The 19,250-nt window shown below is 40.7% G+C and overlaps 1 protein-coding gene across 2 annotated transcripts in view; it reads left to right on the top strand.

Annotated features, from left to right (window-relative positions):
• The window catches only part of LOC124777944 (ubiquitin conjugation factor E4 B), a 297,870-nt gene that overhangs the window by 208,216 nt on the left and 70,404 nt on the right, over positions 1 to 19,250 (top strand). For both annotated transcript variants that reach the window (XR_007015809.1, XM_047253495.1), the window contains exon 17: positions 7,675 to 7,787. Coding sequence is in view for 1 of the 2 variants with exons in the window: in XM_047253495.1 (XP_047109451.1) it covers positions 7,675 to 7,787 (113 nt within the window). In the remaining variant the exon portion in view is untranslated. The remainder of the gene's footprint in view (positions 1 to 7,674; positions 7,788 to 19,250) is intronic.

The following is a 19,250-nucleotide window of genomic DNA, read 5'->3' as shown; positions in this document are numbered from 1 at the left end:
ATAAATCCCCTTTTAGTTATCTTTCCCTTTTTGAAGTACCGGTAGATTATTGTAGAAAACTTGTTTAAGCTTCCTGTCATTTCTTTAAAATAACACGTAACTATCACGAAAAACTTCACGTGAATAAACTATGAACGCTCTTCCGTATGTAACATATACTAAATATTAACTTATTTAGGAATGAAGGGTTTCATTTCATCAACAGTATATAATCTTTTAATTACACCTGATGAAGGTTCCATAAGAAGTAACGCTTTGGGATGTACAATCTTATGTACAACATATGGACCTTCAAAGATAAAGAAGAATTTTCTACATTCCTTATTGATCTTCGAACTTTTAGGATGAGATTGTACTAACACAAGATCTCCTACCTGAAATGAGGGTTCTATAGCATGTTGATTATAACTTTTAATTCTCCGTTCAGCATTTTTAACAATCTGTTCGCAAACTTTTTCGTCTGGGATGCATTGTTGGATCTCATTTACTGGTGGCCAAGGTAGAGCAGCTAGTAAAGGCTCACCTACAATTCGTTTACCTAAAATTTCTATAGGTGATAATCCCATTGTTAGGTGAGGCAATTCATTTAATATCTTTTCGAATTCAGGCATTAGTTTCGCCCACCGAGTATGTTTATGTGCACAATAAGTCCTACATAATCGTCCTAATTCTTTCATGACTCTTTCTACTAAATTACTTTGAGGGTGATATTTCGAAATTAAGACATGTTTGATTCCATATTGTTTTATCATATCTTGAAACTTTTGGCTAATAAAGGCACTACCGTTGTCAGACATAAGTCGTTTAGGAATGCCCCAGTTAACAAAGTAATTTCGGGTGAGGCAGCGTATAACGCTTGCTGTATTCGCTCGTTTCAAAGTATATAGCTTCACATGTTTGGACCAACATTCCATTACAACAAACACATAAGTAAATCCTCCTGAACTACGAGGCAGAGGGCCGAAAAAATCTAATGACAGTAGATCCCACAGACCTCGAGGAATTACAGCATATAATGTATAACGCTTAGATTTGTTATTAACTTTAACCTTTTGACAGTTTTCACAAGCCCTAATAATACTTCTCACAATACGGGACATATTTTTGAAATAATACTACTTCATTAGATGTAATACATTTATGAATTCCAAAATGCCCGTAACCTTCATGAATATAAGCAATTAACTCGTACACAACAGTTTTCGGAATGCAGATTTTCCATCTCTGGTGTTCCCTCTGTGCTTTCCAATACAACAAGTCGTTGAAATATAACCACACACCCCGGGTGTTAACTGTTTCGTCCCCATTATTAAGGTTTTGTATAAGGTCCCTATATTGATCATCATTTCTTTGATTGCATCTGATAGCAGTTACTATTCGTTTAACCTTACGTTCGTTCTCCTGAGTTAAAAGGAAATAAACATGATAATTTGTTCCTGGTTCTTCTGCAATGTTAATATTCTCCATTCCTACTGGAAGTCTCAACAAAGCATCCGAAACTACATTCTGAGATCCTTTTATATACCTAATTTTGTACTGAAATTCTTGCAAGCATAATACCCAACGTAATAGTCTATGGTGAAGTAACCGACAATTGTTCAAAAAGATTAAAGCCTGATGATCAGTATATACAATTGTTTTTCTTTCCATTAATAATCCTCTAAATCGTTGAAAACCCCATACCACTGCGAGAGCTTCCTTCTCGGTTACAAAATAATTTCTTTCATGTTTATTTAAAGTTCTACTAGCGAATCCAATAGGCCGATATAATCCCTTTTCATTGGTCAGATCACCTTGGAATATTACGCAAGACACACCATAATCAGAGGCATCCGTACACATACAAAAGTCCTGGATTGAAATCTGGATGGTATAACATTTTGGCTTCTGTTAACCCTCCTTTTATCTTATTAAAAATTTCCTCTTTCTCTTTTCCCCAGAGCCATACTGACTTCTCTTTTAATAAATCCAGTAATTTAGGATTAACAATATCCTGCCCTGGAAGAAACCTTCTCAGAAATCCTACCATTCCTAAGAATGATTTCAGTTGTTTCCGATTTCTAGGACTCGGGCATCGAGCAATAGCTTCAATATGTGCTGGGTCTGGCCTAATACCTTTACTGTCCACTATATGCCCCAAAAATCTCACTTCCTTAGATAATTTTAGCGTAATTCCTCTGTCAATTAAACGGTCACACAATTCCCCCCCCCCCACTGACGTACTGTGCCTGTTAGTTTAGGGAGAAAAAAGATTGTCGGGGTTTGCAACGTTCATCTGCTGCCCAACATATGCGCCTTCTCGTGGAATAACTGCGTGACCGTACTGCTTGGCTGCGCTCCGTCAGATGCCCACACCCGCGAAGTTGCCGCTGGCTGGTGAAGGCTCCACGAAAACTCGCGTTGACTTCCGAAGGACTCTTGATGTTTTGTTTCGTACCTGTGTGCCTTAGTCACACACAAGTCCTGTTTCCAAGGTCGCTACAGTGTAGTGTAACGACGTATAGATTTGTTTAAATGATTTTCATTTGACATATGACCATGTGCAGACTTCGTCACCTACGTCAGTTACAACCCACTTCAAAATTATTTATATCCCTTTTAAATTGTCTCAGAATGGTTCTTGAACGAAACTGTAAAACATCATTTGAGTCGTATGCACAGAATTACGTCACTCGGGCCAATTGGTTTGCGTAAACTTTTTCGATTTTAGATGTCGTTTGTTTCTCCTCAGAAATTATATTGATACACGTTATCTGATTTAATCGATATTAGAACCACATTGAATAAACTTTTTGAGATTCAAAGTCGCGATGAACGCTGTCAAAATTCAATAATCTTGTCAAATATATTATTAATTCATTCACATAATTCTTCATAAATAAATCCTCGGAACAAGTATTTCAACTTTAGTAGTATCCACTAGTTTATTATCTTCCTGCATACAGACGTGAACCTGAGCCTTGATGAGACAAAACTAACATTTTCAATTAGATTAAACTTCCTATGATATCATTGTTGTACAAAACATTACAAATTCTCAATTATTTAATTTTTAGAAGCACGACGCAACAACTCAGTTTCAGGATCTTCTGTTGCTCTTTGGCTGTCGACCCGCGACATATAGTGGCCAGAAATTTTCTCTCCGGTCCCGGCAACGAAGATGCTGTCTCCGTTCGTTGCGCCGCCCTCTCCGTACATGAAACATAAAAAAAAATACAATAACTTTAGACACTTCACAACCATTACAAATATTACAAATATTACAAAAATACATAAACAAAACTAAATTAAACTTATATTCACCTGCGAACTGGGCTGACACTGGTGGATGGGTGACGCTTCAATTTCGTCCCACTAGAGTACAACAGCATCTCGGCAGAGGGTACATGTCCCAGACGTTGGTGTGAAGCCATCATCATACCCATACCTAAGCCCAGTAAGGACAAAAACCTTCCTTTTAGCTACCGTCCCATCTCTCTTACCAACTGCATTTGCAAGGTGATGGAACGTATGATTCATTCCCAGCTGGTATGGTGGCTCGAGTCTCACAGTTTACTGGCAAATGCACAGTGTGGATTTTGAGCACAGCGTTCTGCAGTTGACCATTTCGTTACTTTGTCCACCCATGTCATGAATGGTTTTCTGTGGAAATCCCAGACTGTAGCCGTGTTTTTCAATTTGGATGAGGCCTATGACACCTGCTGGAGAACTGGTATCCTCCATACTCTTTACATGTGGCGCTTCCGTGGCCACTTGCCCTGTTTACTTCAGGCGTTTTTAAAAGATTGAGTTTTCAGGATGCTTGTGGATTCTGCCTTGTCGGACATCTTTATCCAGGAAAATGGTGTGCCTCAGGGTTCCATCCTGAGTATCGTCCTCTTTGCTATCCCCATTAACCCTATCATGGCCTGTTTCCCACCAGGCATTTCCGGTTCCCTTTTTGTTGATGATTTTGCCATTTATTGCAGTTCTCCATGGACCTCTCTCATTGAGCAGTGCCTTCAGCAATGTCTTGATCGTCTTTACTCTTGGAGCATCGACAATGGCTTTCGCTTTTTCACTGACGAAGCCATCTGTATGAATTTCTGGCGACATAAGTGGTTTCTCCCACCATCGTTACATCTTTGGCGTGTTGCCCTTCCGTTCATTGAAACTACAAAATTCCTGGGGCTCATGTTCGATAGGAAACTCTCATGGTCCTTCCATGTGTCTTACCTAGCAGCCTGATGTACGTGGTTCCTCAGTGTCCTACCTTCGAACCACACTCCTTCGTTTGTACCGGTCCCTTGTCCGTTCGAAACTCAACTATGAGCGCTTGTTTATGGGTCTGCACGCCCATCGCTCCTACACATCTCAACACAATCCATCATCGTGGTATCCGTTTGGCCATGGGCGCATTTTACACTAGCCCGGTTGAGAGTCTGTTTGCTGAAGCTGCCAAACCTACCACTGTCTGACTTTCTCCTCAGCAGATATAAGTGCCGTTTGTCTGCCATGCATGCCCACCCATCCTATGCCTCCTTCTTTGATGATTCCTTTGATCATCAGTATGGGGCTCGTCCTTCTTCTCTGTTACCTCCTGGAGTCCACTCTTGGCACTTGCACCTTTCCTGATGGGTGTGAACCCTTCACCACCTTGGCTTCGTGAAGCAGCCCATGTTAACCTTGGCCTTCATTCACTTCCTAAGGACACTATTCCCACCTCAGTCTATCACCTTCAGTTTCACGACCTTCGCATGGAACTTCGCAATAGTACCTTTGTATACAATGATGGCTCTCAGACTGACCGTGGGGTTGGGTGTGCCTTTGTCATTGGCACCCGTGTCTTTCAATATCGGCTCCTGGCACACTCCTCAGTATTTGCAGCTGAGCTCTTTGCCTTATATCAGGCCACGCAGCACATATGGTGACATAGCCTTTTCAATTGTGTTTCTGCTCAGACTCACTCAGTACCCTTCAAAGTCTATGTGTGCTGTACACTGCCCATCCCTTAGTGCAGTGAGTCCAGGGAAACTGTCAACTGCTCTCTCTTGGTGGAGCCAGCGTGATGTGTCTGTTGGTTCCTGGTCATGTCTTTCTACCAGGAAACAAGGCTGCTGCCAAAGCTGCAGTCCTAGTACCTCAGCCCGTGAGTACCTATGTTCCCTCTGATGATATCTGTGCTGCCGTCTGTCAGGTGGTGGTGTTCCTTTGGCATCGTCAATGGTCCTCCCTACATGGCCATAATCTCCAGCTTATTAAGCCTCTCCCAGCGGCTTGGATGACCTCCCTCGGCCCAACCACCAGGAGGAGGTTATTTTAACTTGGCTGCATATTGGGCACTGCCTTTTTAGCCATTGTCATTTGCTAAGTGGTGCTACCCCACAACTTTGTACACATTGCGCCGAAGTTTTAACTGTCTGCCACTTCCTGAGGGAATGTCCATTTTTTAACCTTTTACGTTCCTGTTTGGGTTTGTCGTCTAAGTTATCAGCCATTTTAGCAAATGAAGTGCGGGCTGTTGACTGTGTTTTACTTTTTAACTGACAATGCAATATGGCGATGGCCATTTAATTTTTGGTTTTGGACCTCCATTTCTGTATAGTGTCTCTTTTAGCCCTTTTTCCATGTGCCTGTTTTTAACTGTCGTCGATTCTGTCAATTGGGACTGACATATAGTCGTTTTTTAACTCCTTTCTGTCTTTGTGTTCTATAGTTTTGACTTGGCCCTGAAGCCTAACAAAACCAATCTTTGAATACACCTAACTCATTGAAAACTGTGGCTAAAGTTCCACCCATTTTGTCGATCCTATGAAATAATTCTGTAAAGGGATCAGCATTTGCAGAATGAGATATTCACTCTGCAGTGGAGTGTGCACTGATATGAAACTTCCTAGCAGACTATGTGCCAGACTGAGACTCGAACTCGGGACCTTTGCCTTTCACGGGCAAGTGCTCTTCCGACTGAGCTACCGAAACATGACTCACGACCCGTCCTCACAGAGGTACTGGCAGAATTGAATCTCTGAGGATGGGTCGTGAGTCGTGCTTGGGTACCTCAGTCGTTAGAGCACTTGCCCACGAAAGGCAAAGGTCCCGAGTTCGAGTCTCGGTCCAGCACACAGTTTTAATCTGCCTGGAAGTTTTAGATCAGCATTTGGTTTGTCTTAAATGGCAGGCTCAATATTTTTGACAATCTGCTGAACATTACTTTCGTCTGTATTCTCCATTCTTACTTGGTGTTTCATGTTTACCATAACCCACAAGGTTGTAGAAAAAAATCAAAACCTCCACCAATAACAATTAAAACAACAGTGTCAGTCTTCAAATACCACTTATTTTAGTTAAATGTTATAACAATTAAGATGCAATCTCATAATTGAGGGAAAACAATGTAGTACCACTTATCTATATACCAAATTATGGTTGTAGATCTTTGCTGAAAAAGTTTTAAACACCTCTAAACTACTAAAGTATGGAAACTGCTAATTCTACAAAAGAATTCTAAGTGTTTTAAGCATCCTTTGTACAAGCAGAGCATGAAAGGGAACAAACAAAAATATACAACACTTGCCCATATTTAGCAGTATAGCCCTTGTTCATAAGTCCACACCTGGCTAATTACTTTCCTAGTCCTCTCCTCATTGCACACGCCATTAAACATAAAAACATATGAACATAAGATATTTATAATAGATTTTACATGAGAATACATAGAAAATTTTTACAATAACTATACTACTAACTAATACTTTAAAACATCCTGGAACTTAGTTGCTAGTAAAGAATATTACTTTTAAAAAATTTTAGAACATTGTTCCAGGAAAACAGCGATCTGTTAACATTTTAAATTATTTAGTAAACACAGTTGTGGTCGCATATAAGTTGGTAATTGTTGTTTTTAAATGACCAGTTTCAATCTTGTAAAGAGATCATCAGATGTACATTCTCGGCTTCACCATACTGGCGTGGAGAGCACTGCACGCCAGCAGGATGCGCCTACTTCATGCCAGTGATTCCTGTTATCATCAAGGTTTCTAGATCTGATGATGATCTCTTTACAAGCTCGAAACTGGTCATCTAAGAATAAAAATTACCAACTTTTACATGACAACTGTGTTTACTAAATACTTTAGAATATTACTTTATTCATTGAGTTAAAGGAACTCTCCTATGAATGGCTGGTGGCATGGATAAAAATTTCAAAGCAGTTAGTATGAATACTGTGATTAAACACATCACCAACTGTAGGCTCTATAATGCCATACCATTAACTGCCACAAAAATTTAATCCATAAACCAGTATTATAGTTCATAAATCTTGATATAATGTTTGAATAATTAAGATGGTAATCATCTTGCCCAAGTTTACACACACATCTAATTTCTACAGTAGATCGATACAGGATCCTCCATATTTCATTCCTTCATAAGATAATGGATAACAAACAAAAAGCAGGCAGCGGAGAGAACGACACGTATTGAGTGCAAAAGTCGCTACTGCACGGACAATAGGAAGTCTGGTGAGCAGAAAACTCATTAAGTCACAACACAACATGATATGCTATAAATGTTGATCTGTAAAACAATATGACAAAGCAGTTACTTATTTGGAAATGTTTAATTGAAATTTGATCTTTCCTTGTAAAGTCATTTTGATATGAAAAACTATTCTGAGAGAGTGTGCTGTTACAGCGCATTCATGAGGTGCAGGAGCTAATGAGCCAAGCAGAAGCATGGAGCCAGGTACCACATGACCAGCAACAGGCCAGACAGAGGCAGCTGTCAGCTGATGAAAGGCAGTGCAGGTATTGTATCCTCCTTCTGCTTCATTATCTACTGTTTTGCTTTCCACTGGAAATGCAAGTTAGTGGAGCTTGTCTGAACCACCTTGGTGTGATGCTGCTTTTGTACGGTTTGGCTCTGGACCAGATAAACTTCAACAAGAAGAACTTCACAGAGGAATTTTAAAAGTAGATCTGAATACGAGAATTTTGAAAGTAGGCCTGATTACAATAAGACTGAAACAAAGTGTAACTGATACATCAGAAAGTAAATGTGAAAGAAGTCTTCCATGGCACTGGTAAATATAGAACTTGGGTAGTCATTCAGGAGAGAGTTGCACTGACAGATGATTGTGATTGATGCAGCAACTCCCATTACACATGACATGGTTTGCATCTGATTGCTTCTGGTAAGAGCCTGCTTGTATGGCTAGTCACCTGAGGCATCCAGATTGTCACAGGAGTAATCAACCTGTGTCGCTGTTTTCCAGTGTATTCCCTATACGATTTTTTGAAATTAATTTATCTGAAGAACCATTGTTTGTGTAATCTTCAAGATTATGATTGGTGAAAATTAAAAAATAAATACTCTGTCATTACACAATATATTTTCAAAGTATAACATGATAATGGTAAATTGTAAGCTCTAGTTCAGTGATAGAAAATGTTAACCTGTATTGCAGGGAGAGGTGGGCTACAGAGCGGTGTGGCAACATTTTTTGTAGGAAAGCTGGACAGGAGCAGAAATGATCAACAAACAAGTTAACACAGTAAACAGAATATTTAGTTAAAATGTATTTCTCCAAGTGTATGAAGACTCAGTACAAATAATGCAGCAAGAAATAGAGTTCAGCTCTAAAGCACGAATGATGGTGTTGGAGATGCGACTAGGAACATCTGTGTAGTGTCATACAATGAAGTGACTCCAAGTGTGAGTGGGGTGCGTGGCTGCCACCAACCACCCTATATTGTGGCAGCAGAGGGTGCTCGTTGTACAGAGAGCCACTGGAGGCATGGCTCAGTATGTGTGCCTCATTGGGTCTGCCAAATCCCATATGTTTCGCTTGTCTGTGTGGAGTGGACATCGCCTGCCATGACAGGTGCAGCAACTGAAACCAGGTGTGGTAGCACTGTCCATCTAACATCTCCACCAGTGGTGGTCCATTGCATGGCTGTGAGTGGTAGGAAAATAAGAAGAGCAGCAGAGCTTGATCACATGGATAGGAGGCAAAAGGGTTTGTTCATCTTTTGCTCAGATGTTCATAGAAAGTGTTGAGCATCGCCATTGGGTTGTGGGTGAATGGTGCACTCAAGATGTGGTTGATGCCAGAGGCTATGAAAAACTGTTCAAACTCGGCATCAAGAAATTGAGGTCTTATCTCAGTCACAATCACTTCAGGCAATCCCATGAGGCAAAAGATTTGACAACAAGGCCTGGATTGTAGAATGAGATGGTAGAGTGCATAGGAACCGCAAAGGAAAATTTGCTGAAAGTATCACAAATGATAGCCAATGTATATTCCAGTAAGGGCCTGTGGAATCCAAGAGCAAACATTTCCAAGGTGCTTGAAGTTTGAGCCATTCGAAGAACTGCTGAGGCAGGGCTGACTGATGTTCAACACAAGCTTGGCACTGAGAAGTCAGCTGTTCAATTTGTGCATCCAGACCTTGCCAAGTGCAATGACATCACACCAACTGCTTGATACAAATGACACACCAGTGACCTTGATGTAGCAAACAAAGCATGTCAGGCTGTAAAACCTGCAGAACCACAAAACGTGACTGTTCATTATCAGAATGAAGCAAAAAGATGCCTTGGTGAACTGCAAGGGCATGTCAGCGGGCAGAACCTTTGCGAAATACAGAGGTACAAATCTGTCTGGCTGAATGCGACCATCCAGTGTGGGTGTAGTGCAACAAACTCTGCAAATCAGCATCTGCAGCTGTTGCTTGGGCAATTTTCTGGTGTTTAAGTGAAATATTTGCAAACCATCTGTCTCTCATGCAACACTGTAACAACAAGAACCACAGGACTCGTCGAATGTTGAATATGGATCAACAGGGAAGCGAGAAAGAGCCATCTGTGTTGGCATGCTTAGCAGTGGGCTGATATGCACTTTCACATTGGTAATATCACAAAAGAAGAGGCCAGCATTGCAGCTTCTGCACTGTGCGAGTTGGGACTGACTGAGAAGGGCCAAACAAAGATTTTAGAGGCTTATGTCAGTCACCAAATAAAATTTTCTGCCAAAACTATATTGGTAAAAATTAGTGACACCATAGAAAATGTCGAGAGCCTCCTTTTCAATGTGCAGATAATTACATTGAGCTTTCTTCAGCAACTTTGAAGCAAAGGCAACCAGTCGGTCAACAGCATCAAATTCATTCAGCAGAAGTGCATTGATGCTGTAAGAGGAAGCAGCTATAGCCAAGACCATGGGTTTGGTTGGATCAAAAGAAACAAGGCATCAGTCACTAAGCAAAGCAACTTCTGGAAGGCAGACTGATACTCTTGCAACCAAACTAAAGGAACGTTCTTCCTCCGAAAGCAATGCAAGGGACCCACAATTTGAGTGCATTTATGAATACATCGAATGTAATAGATGAGTTTCCCTAACACAGACTGCAATTCCCACACATTGTGTGGGGGTGGAAGGTCTCGATACCAAGCAAATGTTATTGCAATGGGTGAACACCCTGGCTATTAATAATATATCTAAGTACTCAAGTTCAGACTGAAAAAACCCACACTTGTCTCTGGTATATTTGAGACCAGCTGCAGACAACACTTGAAACAGAGTATGGAGATTGATAATATATTCTTCGGTAATGTGACGTGAGATGGCAATGCTATCTAAATAATTTGAACAAAAAGGAACTTTTGCAGTCAGCTGCTCCATAAAGCACTGAAGTATGGCAGGTGCGGAAGCGCTGCCAAACGGCAATCTCAAAAATTTGAAGAGACCCACATGAGCATTAATGATGAAGACCTCTTATGATGGCTCACCCAGAGAGATTTGCAAGTGAGCGTCTCGCAAATCAGTATTGTAAAAGTGATACTGATATCCAAATTATCCATCTGTTCTTCCAGGTACAGCAAGAGATAACAGTCAATGACTGTTTGAGGATTCACAGTTTCCTTAAAATCAGTGCCCAGCCGGAGTCTTCTGGACAGCTTCTTCAGTACAAGAAGAGGGGACACCCACTGACACAGTAATGGGTGCAATGACCCCATTGTCTTGCAAAGCAGTAAATCCTGAGCTACCTGTTCTTGAAGTGCCTGAGGGAAAGGACGACTAAAAATAAAAGTTGCTTCCCATGAGGGGCAGACTGGCAATCTATTACAGCGAGGACACAATTTCAAACTTTGTGCTGGACGCAATGTGTTTATGTGAGTGCTGTGGCTGTGGCCAGCTGGGCTGCTGTTTGCGAGCTGGCTGCAAGACCTTTGTGTCGTGGCTGCCAAAGAATAGACAGGTGCAACTTCAAAACTGTCTGCTGCACTTTCACAGGAATCCTGACAGTCTAGAATCTGCAGAATCTATTGCAAGGCAGGGTCCAGGTATTTAAGAACCTGTTCCTGAATCTCAGAGTCAGGTACATTATGCATGATGGCATCATGAACCACTGCATGACTGTAATATTTGCCACAGCCACATTTGAATCTTCATTGTCCAAGGTCTTCCAGTTCAGTTACTCACTGACAATATGTCTGTTCTTGTTGCTTACGCAACCTAAAGAATTTGTAAGGCACAGCTGACACTTGAAACCTGCCTTCATAGTACTTTGTAAGTGCCTGAAATAGGTCCTCATATTATACTAGCTCAGGGTGAGATGTGGGAAACAACTTGGCGAATTTGTCGCACAGGCTATAAATAGCCACTCCCACCGGGGCCAAGAAATGAGAATGTTTGTCAGTACCTTGTGTGTGATCTGCTGCAATGTGCATGTTGAACTGTGTGAGGTACTCTGTCCAGTCTTCCTTCGCCTCATCAAACTCACAAAATAGTGGCACATACATAGGTGATGGAGTCGGTGGCACTGCCATTGGATCCAGTGTCTTGTTTGAACCCATTTTTGCCATCATGAAGTGATTCATCAGGTCAAGCAGTTGTGCCATTTGTTGATTCTTGACACTGAATAAGCTGACAAATGAACTGCAGATGGCAAAGCAGCCAACTGCAGTACAGTAGCCATTATCAGTTAAGCAATGCTCAAATACAAACAGTAAAAAGCAAAAATAGCAGAGAAAGAAAAAAGGGGATGCAAAAGCAGCAAACGTGGAACCTAGAACATAAAGAGCAGAAGCAAGGTAAATACTGGATACACAAAAGATAAGCAACTGGGGAAAAAAAGAAATATGACAGAACAGGATTAAGTCAATTTGAAGACTGCACCATGAAGGAAACAACCGCTTGTTGCCAGTTGTGTTGTCTACAACTTTCTACACAACAGTAAGGAGAGGTGGGCTACAGAGTAGCGTGGCAACTGTCGTCATAGAAAAGCTGAACAGGAGCAGAAATGGTTAGTGGTATTTCTCTAAGCATACTATGATTCTTTACAAATAACATAACAAGAAATAGAGTCAAGCCCTCAGTGTCAACAAGGAAAAGACTGCCTAAACTAAAGCACAAACAATGGTGTCAGAGCCACGACTAGGGAGCATCTGCGCAGCATCACATAATGAAGTGACTTCAAGTGTGAGTGGGGTGTGTGGCTGTCGCTGACATATATTGCGTTAGCAGAGGGTGGTGCTTGTGGCATAGAGCCACTGGAGGTGTGACTCACAGGTGTGCTCCATTGGGTCCACTGGATCTTGAATGACAACTCGGACACCCATGGTGTAGTATTGATACATGATACTGCGTAACCCTTTTCAGCTCCCTAAGCTCAATGCATCTTTCACTATGGGAGGATTGAGTTTTTCGAACAGGCAAAAAGAAACTGTACATATAATGGAGAGCCATAGGTATCAAGGTCTTGGGGTCAGCTAAAAGGCTGTGTATGCAGTGAGAGCAGTCAGTGGTGTTTTTGTGGTCAATCATGATAAGATGTGAATAAATAGAGTAACATTAGTTTTGGAATTAACTTGGGCTCTAAGTAATTACTCTCTTCCTTGTTTTTTACCTTTTAATTGTGTTTTATTACTGTATCAAATTGACATTAATAATTGTAAAGTTGTATGTGTAAGAATAAATAACTGATTAAATAATTTTCTATCAGATTGCGCTGATTGAGAACAACTTAGTTGCTGATGTCCGGATATTAATTACACTATATGATACAAGTATCTTGACACCTATTAGTGGACATTGATTTGGGAAGTGTTACCCTTCATCTGTATGACTGCTTGAACTCTTTCTGTAAGACATCTGAATGCTTCAATCAGGTACCTGAACATCTATGGAGAGATGGCAGCCTATTCTTACCCTAGAACCAAAACCAGCAACCTTCTAACCCATCCCAAAGGAGTTCTATTCGTTTCAAGTCAGAATTCTGGGCCAGACCATTTCAGGAATCTGATTGTCCCCAAACCATTGCCTCATAGGTACTGCTTTATGATAGGGTACATTGTCATGCTGATGTAAGTAATTGCCGTCTCCAAGCTTTTTCTCTACTGTATATGGTACACGGTGCTGTAAAATGTCATCACATCTTTCCCCATTTGGCATTATCTTAAGTGCAATAATGGGCCCATACCTTAACCATTGAAAACAGACCCATGCATGATGGCAGGTAACATTCTCCAGGCATTTGTTGAACCCAAACCCTTCCATAAGATTGCCACAGGGTATGGCATGATTCATCACTCCAAATCACTAGTTCCCGGTCACCTACTGTCCAGTGGAGTTGCTCATTACACCTCAAGTGTGGCTTACGGGGAGCTGCTCAACCATTGTACCACATTTGTTTTAACTCCCTATGCGTGGCCATTGTGCTAGCTGGACTGCTGGTACCACTTTGGAGCTCAGATGATTCATTCTGCGGATTTCATATGATTTTTTACAACCATCCCTCCACAATGCTAGACAGTTGCCGTCCATCAGTACATGAGTTCTGCCTGGCCATTGTTTGGCTGTGGTTGTTTCTTCTCTTTTCCACACATCGACTTGGGCAACTTTAGAAGGATTGAAATGTCCCTGATACATTTGTTACTCGGATGATGTCCAGTGACTAGTCCATGTTCGTAGCCATTGAGCTCTCCTGGGCAGCCCATTCTGCTGGTACTGCTTTCTACCGACAACACACTATTTCCACTTCCTTTTATACTGATGGGTCAGCCTCTCGTACATCTGGTGACCAATTCCACAATACATAGGGATGTCTGGATACTTTTGATCAGATAGTGTCCCTCCCACAGTAACTTCCCATCAAGGACTGAAAGATATATTGTAACAGTGATTGCGAATTTTTTTTTTAACCCCAATTAACTTCAATAACTTTGATTCAAAAGTTTGTCTAACCATGATAGTTAACTGCTAAGAACAAAAATGCTGACTAGTTTGTTTCAGATCATAGAAGAAAAGTATCACTTAGCGTTAAAAATAACTAGAACATGGTGTTTCCTCCAGTCTGTTGTTAGAAAAACTGGACAAGTGTGAGTAAGATATGTACTCTGTAGGTTCCACACAAATTTAATTATATACACACACACACACACACACACACACACACACACACACACACACACACACCAAACGAGAAAGCGCTGGTAGATAGACACAATAAAAAACACACAAACACACACAAATTTCAAGCTTTCACAACCCAAGGTTGCTTCATCAGGAAAGAGGGAAGGAGAGGGAAAGACGAAAGGATGTGGGTTTTAAGGGAGAGGGTAAGGAGTCATTCCAATCCCAGGAGCGGAAAGATTTACCTTAGAGGGTAAAAAGGACAGGTATACACACCCGCGTGCGTGCGCCCACACACACACACACACACACACACACACACACACACACTGTCTGTATATGTGTGGATGGATATGTGCTGGTCAATGTTACAAGGCCAGATCTGTCAATTACCCAGACTGTTGCCCCCTCAACTACTGAAAAGACTGCTGCTCCTCTTCAGGAACCTCACATTTGTCTGGCCTCTCAGCAGATGTCCCTTCATTGTGGTTCTATCTATGGTACAGCTACCTGTATTGCATGCAGAGGTGTGCAAGCCACCCCACCCCACCCCACCCCCCCCCCCCCCCACCCCCCCGACAGCAAGGTCCATGGTTCATGTCTAGTTCAAAATTATGTGCAACCATATTCAGTAATTAGTTCCTCAAAGTGGCAATAAATTTTACACCCATCAATAAAAAACAAATCCAGGCGCATTATATTTACTTTTGTAAATGTTGAATGCACCACCATCAGACATTAGTTTCAAAAACATAAACCCTAAAGAGGTTACAAAATTCATCAGGTCGCAGAAGAGTAGTAATGCTGCTGGCTACACTGATGGTTTTTTAGCAGTTAAAATTCCATGCTGAGTTGATAGGGCTACCTTTAAATTGCCTTCTTAATCACTCCCTGGCATAGAACATATTTCCTGTCATATTTAGTCATTGGTAAAACCAGAGATACACAATGCATCTTTAGTTACAAACCCGTTTCATTCCTTCCAGTCATTTTTAATTTTTCAGAAAGTGGCTATTATGATAATTTATTTTTTGTGTCTGTGATTTGAATTATTTTTGGTGGTGTGGGTTATCATCCCACAGCCATGGCCATCTGGATGGGCAGCCACCTCATGGCCTGTGCAGCTGCCAAAGTTTTACTTCAGGGCCTTATCCCATAGATAGCTTGTCTTCACCTCGATTATAGAACGCTGTCTACACCTCCATTTTAAAGCTAATGTGCACTACCATTGTGCTTGTTACCAAAGATCTTCCACTGTCACAATAGCGAACTATGCCTGCTACCACACAATCACAGGGCGGAAGAGGAACAAATAACTAGATAGGACTTTATGAGATACTCTTTGTCTCGATCCTCTGTGGAGCCCTGCCTGGTATGGAAAGACTCTGCTAGCAGTTCCATTACCACTAGTATAGCCCTCTACTTCATTGGAACACACAGACCCCTCTCGCCCACAAGGACAGTATTTCATAAGTCGGTGTCTCCTGAATGGATAGATAGAGTACTGATTCATTTTTCCAGACAAAACTTTTTATATGCCTCTCAGTTCGGCATTTGTAAAAAGTTGTCTGCAGTGGAAGCTATACAAGAATAATTGACGTATGGGTATACTCTGTGTGCTTGCCAAAGCCTTTGATTCAAAATTTTTTCTTGACAAAATAAAATGTTCTGGCATTAATGACATTCGTCTTGGATGGATTTAGTCTTACTTTCACAATAAAAAGCAGTGGGTCTCACTGTGCAACTGCATCACTGGACTGAAAGTAATTTCATAAGGTAGGAACTGAAAGAGTACTGCGTCTGCTATGCTTGTACTCTTTGGTTACCGTGCACTAGCCAACCAGTCTGACATTTTAGACCTTTGATACATTATGCGCCTTTTTTCAGTGGCGGGAGCATTGCTGAGTCACACCGGCATTGATCCAGTACATATGGAGCAAGCATACATGTAGGTAGGTGTCTGGAGTTAGAGGTGTTGGTTGGATTGTTAAGATAGGGCTCTGTGGCAGTAAAAGTTGTTAACTGAATGAAGGAGTCGAGCAATTATTAGTTAACAATCATATATGTAAAGGTTAAGCAGAAGAAGCAAGTATTTCTTATGTAAGTGGAACTGAAATTATTGATTGAAATTATACAAAGTAATGACCTACTGGAGACAGTAGTAAAAGTTGAAACAGTATCGATGAAAGAATCAAGCTCATGTAAATGATAACTTCTCTCGAATAACAGAGTCCAATCACTGGACAACTAAATAAACAGTAATATGTGTTAAATTTCAAAATGGAGAGTTAACAGAACGTATTGGATAGGGGGGTTCCATTGAAGTTCAATACCTGGTCAGCAGTTGTACATAGATTACGTAAATTTCCTTTGATTGGCTTTAAAGGGCAGTTCAAAAACTATATGTTTGTTGATGATGCATGCATACTAATTGAGGGTCCCAAGGGGTTAACCTCACAGGGCACAGTTCAGCCAATCACCAAACAGATCTTCAACTAGCTCTTAGCTAGCATTTTAAGTCTTACTCTCACAAAGACACTTACTATGTAATTTCAAACAAGCAAAGATGATCTGCTTGAACCAGCAGTAGACTTTAATAGTAATAACACTAAGTAAAATTTTGTATATAAAATTCTCTGGGACGCAGCTGGATACCATGTTAACTTACATTGGCACATAGATAAACTTATCAAGACGACAAATTCATCATGTTTTGCTTTTAGAAATGTCTCATTGTGTTTTCAAACAATGGAAACTCCAGGTGGGAATATCAGGAATGTAGGAAAAGACACATTAATACTTACCTTAAAGAAGACACATGAAGTTGTGAACAGGCACAATTAAAAGACACCTACATAAAGCTTTCAGCCATGACCTTCATCAGCAAAAGAGAAACACCCACTGTTCATACACACAAGCAAGCATATCTCATGTACACATGACCGACAACTCCAGCACCTCAGGCCGAAATGCTGGAGTAGGCGGTCATGTTTGCATGTGGTATGCTAGCTTGCATGTATTAATGGTGTGTGTTGCTCTTATGGTGATGAAGGCTGTGGCTGAAAGCTTTATGAAGTGTCTTTTAATTATGTCTGTCTGCAACGTAATGTGTCTTCTTTATGGTAAGTAGCAGTCGTCTTTTCCTACATTGTTCATTATGATTTCATGTTGACTTTGCCTTCTCATTTAGGATGCAGAGTGGAGTTTTGTACTCTGATCCTAAAGAATTCAGGAAGCAGGAAATTGATAAAACATACCAGTTCACAAAGAAATTAGAAACCTGTGTCATTAGCTACTCTTACAAATCATCAGACTACATAAAATTCAAGGATTGGAAGTTATTTTTACCTACTTGACAAGTATCAGAGTTCATTGTAAAACAGGCTTTTGCAGTTGCAAGTGCAGTGTTTAGGTTAGAGGTCTCGGGAAAACACAAGATGGGCTTCAGTCACAAAGGGTGCATGTCGAACTCAGGAAGAATGTAGCTACAGTAACCATCCGTATAACAGTTGTAAATTGTTGTAGCTGTGTTGGGAAAGTACAAGAGCTCCAAGCGCTAATAGAAAGCACTGATACTCAAATTGTTATAGACACTAAAAGCTGGCTAAAGCCGGATATAAGCACAGCCAAAATTTTAGCGAAGAATCTTAACGGTGCTCCGAAACGATAGGCTAAACATGGTTGGTGGTGGCTTGTTTGTTGCTGTTAGAAGTAGTTTATCTTGTTGCGAAATTGAAGTGGGTGCGCCCTGTGAGTTAGTATGGGCAGAGGTCATTGTTGTCAACTGGAATAAAATAATAATTGGATCCTTTTACCAACCCTCCATTTCAGATCATACGTTTGCTGAAAGGTTCAAAGAAAACTTGAGTGATTTCAAACCCGTACCCGACCCATATGATTATAGTTTGTGGTGACTTTAATTTGCCCTTGATATGTTGGTGAAAATACATGTTTAATTCTGAAGGTATGATTGAAACATCATCCGAAATTGTGCTAAACACATTCCTGAAAATTATTTCGAGCAGTTAGTTCATGAGACCATGCAAATAGTAAATGGTTGTGAAAACACACTTGACCTCTTAGCAACAAATAATCCTGTGTTAATAATGAGCATCAAAACCAATACTGGGATGAATGAACACAGGGTTTTCATAGCGAGATTGAATGTTGTAACCCTCAAATCCTCAAAAAATGAACAAAAATATACCTATTCAAAAAAGCAGATAAAAATTCACTAACGCCTTTGTGAGAGATAATCTCCACTTCTTCTGAATTAATAATATAAGTGTGGACCAGATGTGGCTTGAGTTCAAAGAAATAATATCGGCAGCAATTGAGAGATTTATACCAAATAAATTAACAAACAATGGAGCTGATCCTCCTTGGGACACAGAACAAGTCAGAACATTGTTCCAGAAACAACAAAACAAACATGCAAAATTTAAACAGATGCCAAATCCCCAAGATTGGCAATCTTTTACAGAAGTTCTAAATTTAGCACGGATGTCAATGTGAGATGCTTATAACAGTTTCCACAACAAAACTTTGTCTCAAAACCTGGTAGAAAATCCAAAGAGATTCTGGTCGTATGTGAAGTATGTTAGCGGCAATAGCAATGGAGATACTATTGAAGACAGTGCTATCAAAGCAGAGTTACTAAACACAGTCTTCTGAAATGCCTTCATAAAAGAAGACAAAGTAAATATTCCAGAATTCGAATCAGGAACAGCTGCCAACATGAGTAACGTAAAAGCAAATACCCTCGGAGTAGTGAAGCAACTTAAATCACTTAGTAAAAGCAAGTCTTCTAGTCCATACTGTATACCAATTAGGTTCCTTTCAGACTATGCCGATT

The sequence above is a fragment of the Schistocerca piceifrons genome, chromosome 2, assembly GCF_021461385.2.
Source record: "Schistocerca piceifrons isolate TAMUIC-IGC-003096 chromosome 2, iqSchPice1.1, whole genome shotgun sequence".
Taxonomy (NCBI): domain Eukaryota; kingdom Metazoa; phylum Arthropoda; class Insecta; order Orthoptera; family Acrididae; genus Schistocerca; species Schistocerca piceifrons.
Note: the sequence above shows the minus strand (reverse complement) of the source record. Positions and strands in the feature narration are given on the sequence as shown.